Source organism: Leptopilina boulardi, unplaced genomic scaffold (assembly GCF_019393585.1).
Source record: "Leptopilina boulardi isolate dan_hultmark-lab unplaced genomic scaffold, ZJU_Lbou_2.1 LbouV2_362, whole genome shotgun sequence".
NCBI lineage: Eukaryota > Metazoa > Arthropoda > Insecta > Hymenoptera > Figitidae > Leptopilina > Leptopilina boulardi.
In genome coordinates this window covers 236768-246543 of record NW_026137932.1, presented here as the reverse complement: position 1 = coordinate 246543, position 9776 = coordinate 236768, and the positions used below count along the sequence as shown (strand labels likewise).

Genomic DNA, 9776 nt, shown 5'->3' with positions numbered 1-9776 from the left:
TCGCTTTCCCATGCATTTTTAACATTTTGTTCCCACTAAATCTAGTCCTTCCGCTATGCACCAGGACGGCGCCACTGTCGGTTTGATTCGCCAATTTTACTTCCTGACAGGGTTGTGTATGTAATATACTTTAGGTAAATAACATAGTGTTTTACGTATATTACATATGTAAATTATCTTAAATTTTTCAAACACAATGCATTTTTTATGATGGAGGATATTATACGTATTTTACAAATGGAAAAAAAACCCACGTAATTTACGTAAAAAAACTCTTGAGTTACGCGTAACTATGCAACCCTGCTTCTTAGTACATTATGTGGCAAGCACGTAAAGTAGTACTTTTTAGGTGAGGATGTAATTTTCAGTACGAGCTCTCGTTAGTGCGACGTAGGTGAGACGAAGGCGAGCCGAAAGCTAGCCAAGTCGAACCGAAGTCGCACAGACAGCGAGTATTGAAATCATCCGAACCTAAAAATTACTACGTGCGAGCCACATACGCTATTTTTTTCGCCATTGTTATGAAAAAGTGAAACAATTTCAAAGAAAAAAAATTTATTTTATTCAAAAGAATTTATATATAATATATATATATGAAATAGTATATAAAATAAAATAATAAAAATTGATAAATAAAATAAAAGCAAAACAAAAATTATGCAAAAATTAAAACTGCCTTAAAAAGTGCTACTTTATCTGCCCAAAACAGGCACAAAAAAGACACTTTTTCATCTCAATGGCGAAAAAAGAATTTTTTTTGGAGATTGTACATTCACAATTTGTATTTGTGTTAAAATTTGTAAAATTACTATATTCAATAAGGTTATGTTACTACATTAAAAAAAGCACTTTTGCCATTTTTTCTGTAAATTTACTACTTTCAAAGTGGGTAATAGGTGACGGATGCAACAACTAATTATGTTTCACTTATTACTCACTTTGAAAGTAGTAAATTTACAGAGAAATGGTAAAAGTGCTTTTTTTAATGTAGTAAAATAACCTTATTGAATATAGTACACAAATACAAAAATTGTGAATGTACAATCTCCAAAAAGATTTTTTACAGTGTGGTATATTTTCCGATTTTGACATTTCTGTCCGAATTGTGGGAATAATATTTTTCAAATTAAATGTACCTCATTTTTAAAAGACAACCACTGCTTCCCATTACGAAACATCGTTATAACGAAAAATTTTATTCTGTTTAGAGAATTTTGAATCGAATCGAAAAATTTTAGGTTATGTTATGTCATATTTCGCACAAAATTTAATAATTTTTAATAAACGAGCTTTGTAAATAAATATTATACGCTGGAGTGTTAGATTTGCTCAATGCTTTTAAAATTGAAAAGATACATATCACTGTCTCTCAATTTACAGGTAATGAGGAAGAAAAACTTGAAAAATGTAAATGATTTGCATCGGAGTCAATCGAAGATTTCCGTTTAAGAATGCAGATTCAATACAGCTTCCTATCGATTTAAAAATATTAAATAGGTTCTTATTTCCTGGGTTGTAGGAACCGAATAACATGTATATATAAATTAAAATTTGCATAGATAAATGTCTTCATTTTGTAACATATTTCATAAGTAATAAAACTAAATTACTCGCGATATATACAAATCAAGTTATAAACTTTTCAAGCATTTGAATTTTTTTTAATAATTAAAGATCAAGGTCCTTCCGAGTACCTTCTTCAAGGGAATAAAATTTTATAATCTAATTTACATTCTATTTCAATGATGAGTATATAAACTCCCAAATCTGGGAAAGCTTATTAGTCAGTTTCGTGTTGCCTTCAGATCTTAATACACGTTATCAAATTTTCAAAGTCTTTCCTTTCACCATGAAAATTGTACGTATAATAATAAAACAAATTATTTTGATAGTATTTTTGTACTTTATTTAAAAATTTCATTTTGAAAAGCAATTTTTTTCAAAAGTTTAATAATATAAAAATGTTTATAAAATTTAAATTTAAAAAAAAAAATGTTTTTGTTTTGTGTGTTTTATCTGAAGTTTCACAGGCAGTAAGATTCTCTACAATCGTACCACTTTTTTAATTATAAAAAAATATATATTACAAAAAATTAAAAAACAAAATAAAAATTTTATTTATTAAATAATTTTTTAACAACATTTTTAATAACTAAAAAAATTATTTACAATTGTAGAGAATGTTTTACTGAATAAAATAAGCAATTGTTTATATAAATTAGATAAAAATTGCGATTTTTGTTAATAATTTAAGGGTGCTTAGTCCATTATAACATAACGTTAAACTAAAAAATTGTTTTTAACAACAATTACAACTAGAAATAAAATTAATTTTATCAAATTTTAAAAGATTCAGTTGTACAATTATCAAAATAAATTATTTTGCTCGAAAATTTTGTTGTTAATTAATAATTATTTAATTTTCTATATTTCTTGGTTAAAGTTTGGTGATGTATACAAATAAGCAAAAAAAGAACAGCTTTGGGAAAGGCGTTCGGTTGGTTTCCATTTGTGAGCATAATTGTCGTCAACTATCGCACCCTGCTCTAGTGAAAACTTAGTAACTTTCTGGTAACTTTTATAATATTAACACTAAAGTCACTAAATTTTCACTAGAGCAGGGTGCGGTAGTTGTAGAGAATTATGACAAATGGCGAGTGGGGACAATATGGAAACCAACCAATTCTTTTCGCGAAGCTATTGTGCGTTGGCCCTAAAGCAGATATCGAACCACAGAATAAAATTAAAATTACTTTTCCTCTGCAGATAATTATCATTGGTGCCATTTTGGCTGTGGCTGCTGCCGGTCGTCTTCCTGGACATCGTGATGAGGATCATTATCACCATCATCAACCAGCAGCTTCTGAAGAAGTAGCATCAGGCTATCAGTATCCTAAACCCGAAACGACAGCCTCAGAAAATGTACAGTCTGGCTATGACTACCCCAAGCCACAAGCTCCTGCAAGCAATCTTTACTTGGCACCTCAAGAGGAACCAAAAGAAACGAAACAAGTCAGCAACGCTTACTTGGCACCTGAAGCTCATCATGAACATCAGGAATCAAGAAACGTTGAAAACACTTACCTCGCACCTAAACAGGAATCCAGACAAGTTGATAATACTTATCTCGCTCCAGAAGCCAGTCAACCTGAGAACTCTTACATCCCACCAAACCACGGACAATTCTAATAATTAAAATAATAATTAAAGGAAGGGATAATTAAAATCATCCTTCCTAACTTTTCATAAATTCAACACTAAAGTGTATCTTACTATGTCGTAAATAAAAAAATATTTACCATTTGTTTGCATTTTTGTTTTTGACATTTGTAAAATTTATCAACGACAATATGTAACATTTGAGACGTTCCACACTTTATAATTTAGTAACACATCCCTGTGTACAATTTTGGAGTTATATCACCCTGTTTAAAAATGGTCAATATCATTTTTTTTTTTACAAGATGTAGTATCTTAGTGTATTTTATTACTAAAATAGATAAGTACACACAACTCAACAGTATTTTAACAGTTTTTGACATACAACTTTCTTTTCAACGAATTCAATCATTCAAGAAATAAATTTTTTAAAATAATTAAATGCACCTACGAGGTGTCAATTTTTGAAAGACAACCACTGCTAGCCATTGCAGAACACCATTAAATAAAAAAAAACTTAGAAATAAATTATTTTTAAACTCTTGTATTATATAATGTTAATTAAAATTATTAATCTATTCAAACTAAAATAATATACCTTCTCATGTGATGAGAATATAATAAGCAATTCTTTTCGCATATGAAAGATAATTGAAGGGTAGAATGACAAAAGGGGTCAAGTGCCAATTCACTGTTTTTACAGGAAGTAAAAAAAACATTTTTAAAAATTTTGCAGGTCATTTAAAAAAAAACTGAGAAAACCGTTTCGATATATTAGTATGTTTTAATAAATAAACAACAATTTGTTGAAATAAACCTACATATTAACGATAAAATTAAAAATACTGTGGTGCCTTGAGGTTATATCAACTGCGCACATTTTCTTTAAGCATTAATTATAAAAAAATATACAGTTTAAAGAAAAGCTGTAAAATTAGTTTCATTCTATGGAATCGACAAAATGAATACAAAAAAAAATTCCTTTAAAAAATTGTTTGTTTTCAAGAAAATTACGAATTAATTGCTTGCTTTGGAATTGAGCATTACTTTCATCTTTAAATTCAATTGTTCACTTAGTATAATCATAAAAATATTTAAAAATTAATAACAAAATGATTTTAAAATTGTTTAAAATTGAAAATATATTATTATTATTATTAATTTTATTAATTAAAATATTATTAAAATAAAATTAAAATAAAATATTAAAATAAAACCTAAGAAAATAATATTTTTGATCAAAATTGAACAGATGGATAAAAATGTGAAGAATGAAATTCATAAAAACATTTCACCTTCATATCGTTTCTTTTTAACAATATCTTTTTTATTAAAAGATTTTTTTGCGCATCTGCGAGGCATTTTCGATTTGTAAAAAGCAATGTTTTTAAATTTGTTAAGTTATGCATAATATTATTGACTCACTACTTTCTTTTGTTTTTCAATCAGGTTGCAATAAAGTAAATTTTATTAATTTAATTTTTATTAAAAACTGATTTAAATACGCAATAAAAAAGGAAATCCTTCTACAGAAATGTGTAAATGAATTTACACGAAACTTTCCTCAACATTTATTTAATCGGGACATTTAAATCTTTACACAATTTTCACTAAAATTTTCAATTAAATATTTCGAACATTTCAAATAAATCTTTAGGAAATCTTTAGGAAAATTTCAGTTCTGTGAGGGAAAATTCATTTGATATAAATTTCATTTGACATGAAACTTGATATAAAATTCATTTGACATAAAACTCATTTGTTATAAAAAATGGCATTGGCTATCCTTGTCGTACATATTAGCTTCTGTGTATGGGAAAAGGACAGACGAAGCAATACTTTTATGACAAATGAATTTTATATCAAATAAAATTTATATCAAATGAAATTTATGTTATATGAATTTTATGTCAAATAAGAATTAAGTTAAATGAAATTTATGACAAGTAACTATTATGTCGAATAAATTTTATGTCAATGTATAATTATGTTAATTTAAAATTATGTAAATAAGTGAGTATTATGTCAAATGAAGTTTATTTCAATTAAGTTTTATGTTAAATGACATTTATGTCAAATGAATTTAATATCAAATGAAAATTATGTCAAATGAAATTTATGTCATATAAAGATTTATATCAAATTAATTTTACGTTAAATGATTTTATGTCAAATGAAATTTGGGGTTTAATCATGCGAGTCATATTTTTATACATTATTGAAACGTAATACAATTGAATTAAGGACGTTATCATTAACTTATCTGTATTTATACATAATATTTATGTACTTATAAGTGCGTCTTTAATTAATTCAAAATATCAAATCCAATTTGTCGGACATTGAAAAAAAAACATTCTAAATCCTTTGAAACTTGTTACTATGGGATATTCGGGGTTGGTGCGATTACAAATCCGATATCAGTTTTTCAAAATTCAATATAGCAGATCCAAAATATCAAAAAAAAAAGAATTTAATTGATCTCGTGAAATACGTTACTTAGGTATTTTCAGGGTCACTACCCAGTAAAAAGCGAGGAATTGAAAAGAATTGAAAAATTTTAATTCTTCTGAATTCCGTTTCTGTCCAATTCTTTTCTATCCATTTTAGGTTCTCGAAAATAATGCCAATTGAATTCTTCTCAATTCTGTTTTAAAATTTTGTGCAGAAAAAAATTTGATGGTCCGAAGATTTGAAATTTTGATTTTCAATGTCGAAGCCAAACAATTGTTCTGCTCAGCTGTGCGTCAACTGATATTTGATTTTAAACGCATTTATTTCAGAGTATTACGGAATTCAAAAGAATTAAAAAGTTAGCAAAATATAAAAACGGAATTTATAGGAATTGAGTTTCAGGTATAACTGAAATATTTAGTCCGCCCCCACAGCACTGAAACTTTCCTGAAAATTTTTAGTAAATATTTACTTCCAATATTTGGAATATTTAATTGCAATGTTTATTAAAAGTTATGTAAAGATTTAATTGTCCCACTTGCGAATAAATATTTAGCACGAAACTTTCCTGAACATTTATTTAATCGGGACATTTAAATCTTTACACAATTTTCACTAAACTTTGCAATTAAATATTCCAAATATTGCAAATAAATATTTATTAAATTTTCAGGAAAGTTTCGGTGCTGTAGGGGCGAATTACTTATTCAGAATTTGAAATTCAAAAGAATTTAAAAAATAGCGAAATATTAAAACAGAATTGATAGAAATTGAATTTCAAGCAATCTTAGTCTCAACAAAGAATACATAGGAATTGGACACAAACAGAATAAAAAAAAAAATTGATAATTTATCCTTTTTAATGGAAAATTAAAATTTTTCAATTCTTTTGAAATCCTCACTTCTTAGTGGGATAATTAGTTAATTACAAATTTATTATTAGATTTGTAATCAACAACACAAAAAGGTTACTTTTCGCGATGTTCAAATATTTTTCTTACCCTATAATTAATTCACCAAATTCTTAAAAACAAAAATAAAAAATATAAAACAAAACATGTCTCGAAGAGAAATGTTCCTTACATTGTTTTACTGAATTAATCATTAGATAAAATAATGATTGGTTGGGAATATAAAATGTAAAATCTCCAATTTCTTGTTATTTCATTTCAAGATTTATTTATATTATTTATTCCATCATAGTAACAATTAGATACTTATAATTTTTAAAAAATATAAAAGATATTTATGAACATTTGTTTATATTATCAAGTTTACATTTACTGAAGAACGGACATTTGTGAAAAGAAATAATGATTTAATGTATTTTACTGAAAATTAAAAGGAATAGTTTGGATTATATTAAAATTGTCCGTGATTTGGTGGAATGTAAGAGTTCTCAGGTTGGCTGGCTTCTGGAGCGAGATAAGTATTATCAACTTGTCTGGATTCCTGTTCAGGTGCGAGGTAAGTGTTTTCAACGTTTCTTGATTCCTGATGTTCATGATGAGCTTCGGGTGCCAAGTAAGCATTGCTGACTTGTCTCGTCTCTTGTGGTGCCTCTTGAGGTGCCAAGTAAAGATTGCTTGCTGAAGCTTGTGGCTTGGGGTAGTCATAGCCAGACTCTACATTTTCTGATGCCGCTGTTTCCGGTTGAGGATACTGATAGCCTGATGCTACTTCTTCAGAAGCTGCTGGCTGATGATAATGATAGTGATCCTCATCACGATGTCCAGGAAGACGACCCGCAGCAGCCGCAGCCAAAATGGCACCAAAGATAATGATCTGCATTAAAAAAATGATTTTATTATTATTTCTAAACATTCCGAAATCTGTTCCCAAAGCCAATTAGTTTCTATCTGCATCTAAATTTTTATTTAACTCAACAAATTATTCTTTCGCTCTCTAAATCTGATTTGAATTAGTGACTCACTTTTTGCTTCTCAATTAGTAAAATTTTACTAATTATTAGTAACTTTTACTAACAATTAGTAAAATTTAACTAATTCTAAAGCAAAAAGTGAGTCATTAATTTAATTTATAGTAAACATTTTTACTAATTCAGATTTAGAGAGCGAATCAATCCATTTTTCAGACAAACGGATTCGAAATAAACTAATAATTTTCTTTAAATATTGATAACAAAATTTATTGTTATTAAAATATTTAATTTCTTTAATTTAACTGCGTTAGAAAATAACAGTGAAGTCTTTGTTCACTTTGTTGATATACGTACCGTTTTCATGGTGAAAGGTAAGATTTTAATTTTGTCAGCTTTACGAAAAGAAGTGAAGGAACTGATGTTTGACTTTCCAAATTTTTGAGTTTATATACTCATATGAAATCTGAATAAGATTCATTCTGCGAGGAAGGGGATAAAGTACATTAATTTTTGATTATTATTTTTCTTTACTTCATATATATATGTATTACAAGTATTATAAAATCGAAACATGTATTCAAATTTTTTATTTATATTCATTCAAATTCATTAATATATACATTATTTGAACTTAACTACAAATTTTAGATGCACAAAATTATATTTTAAATACTAAAATTTTGTAAAACTAATGAGTTCACAAATACTGAATAATATTACAAATGTAAAGCATTTTGGTCTTAAAATAAAAAAAAAAGCATAATAAAGTTATAACTTATTTAAAAATTGTATAGAAATAATATTATAAATATGTACGTAAATTAAAATTTGCATATGTAATAGTTCCTATTTTTTAATACTCGCGATACAAATTAAGTTAAAATTTCTCCATCGTTTTTGAAGACTGAATAATCAAAAGTCAAGGTACTTTGAGCCCCTTCTACACAGAAATAATCTTATTCAGATTTCATGAGTATATAAACTCAAAAATCTGGAAAGTCAAACATCAGTTCCTTCACTTCTTTTCGTAAAGCTGACAAGATTTGAATCTTACCTTTCACCATGAAAACGGTACGTGTATCGACAAAGTAACAAAGACTTCGCTGTTCTATTCTAACGTAGTTAAATTTAAAAACCCGGATTATTAAGATATCCTATGGATGTCCTAGGGATAACCGGAAAGTAGAATATGCATAGGATGTCTCCCATAGATATTCTGAGGAAATCCTAGAGATATTCAAATTTCCGAATACGGATAGGACGTCCATAGGATATTCTGAAATGTCTGTTGCTATTAGGGAATTTGTTAAATATTTTAATAACAATAAATTTTGTTATCAATATTTAAAGAAAATTATTAATTTATTTCGAATCCGTTTGTCTTAAAAATGGATTGATATTCGAAAGAATAATTTGTTGAGTTAAATAAAAATTTAGATGCAAATAGAAACTGATTGACTTTGGAAACAAATTTCGGAATGTTTAGAAATAATAATAAAATCATTTTTTTTTAATGCAGATCATTATCTTTGGTGCCATTTTGGCTGCGGCTGCTGCGGGTCGTCTTCCTGGACATCGTGATGAGGATCACTATCATTATCATCAGCCAGCAGCTTCTGAAGAAGTAGCATCAGGCTATCAGTATCCTCAACCGGAAACAGCGGCATCAGAAAATGTAGAGTCTGGCTATGACTACCCCAAGCCACAAGCTTCAGCAAGCAATCTTTACTTGGCACCTCAAGAGGCAGCACAAGAGACGAGACAAGTCAGCAACGCTTACTTGGCACCCGAAGCTCATCACGAACATCAGGAATCAAGAAACGTTGAAAACACTTATCTCGCACCTGAACAGGAATCCAGACAAGTTGATAATACTTATCTCGCTCCAGAAGCCAGCCAACCTGAGAACTCTTACATTCCACCAAATCACGGACAATTTTAATATAATCCAAACTATTCCTTTTAATTTTCAGTAAAATACATTAAATCAGTATTCCAGTTTTTAAACGTCGGTAATTTAGTAAAACTAAACTTGATAATGTAAACAAATGTGCATGAATATTTTATGTATTGTTTCAACTCTTACTTTTAAATTGTACTTCTTCTATGCAATAATTAAATAAATAATTTCGTTTTAAACAAACTTAAGTTATCAAGTGTCATTAATTTCTCCCATCTTTTTAAATTTAATTAATTCTGATATTATAGAAGAGCATTTTCTTGAAAAGATTTGAATTTTCATACGATACGTCACCGGATTAGTTAATATAGGTTAAATAAA

The 9776-nt window shown here is 27.8% G+C and overlaps 3 protein-coding genes across 3 annotated transcripts; 2 read left to right on the top strand and 1 right to left on the bottom strand.

Moving 5' to 3' along the window:
• The first annotated feature begins 1761 nt into the window (after positions 1-1761).
• Positions 1762-3303, top strand: LOC127286506 (uncharacterized). The gene is made up of 2 exons (XM_051312950.1): positions 1762-1858; positions 2767-3303. The coding sequence occupies exons 1-2, from the start codon at positions 1850-1852 to the stop codon at positions 3187-3189; spliced, it is 432 nt and encodes a 143-aa protein (XP_051168907.1). The 5' UTR covers positions 1762-1849; the 3' UTR covers positions 3190-3303.
• A 3578-nt stretch (positions 3304-6881) lies between these two features.
• Positions 6882-7981, bottom strand: LOC127286505 (uncharacterized). Its single transcript, XM_051312949.1, has 2 exons — positions 7850-7981; positions 6882-7398 (listed from the first exon to the last, which is right to left on the bottom strand). The coding sequence occupies exons 1-2, from the start codon at positions 7856-7858 to the stop codon at positions 6976-6978; spliced, it is 432 nt and encodes a 143-aa protein (XP_051168906.1). The 5' UTR covers positions 7859-7981; the 3' UTR covers positions 6882-6975.
• A 530-nt stretch (positions 7982-8511) lies between these two features.
• LOC127286503 (uncharacterized) lies at positions 8512-9643 on the top strand. Its single transcript, XM_051312948.1, has 2 exons — positions 8512-8566; positions 9015-9643. Exons 1-2 carry the CDS (start codon positions 8558-8560, stop codon positions 9435-9437), a joined length of 432 nt encoding a protein of 143 aa, XP_051168905.1. The 5' UTR covers positions 8512-8557; the 3' UTR covers positions 9438-9643.
• The last annotated feature ends 133 nt before the right edge of the window (positions 9644-9776 follow it).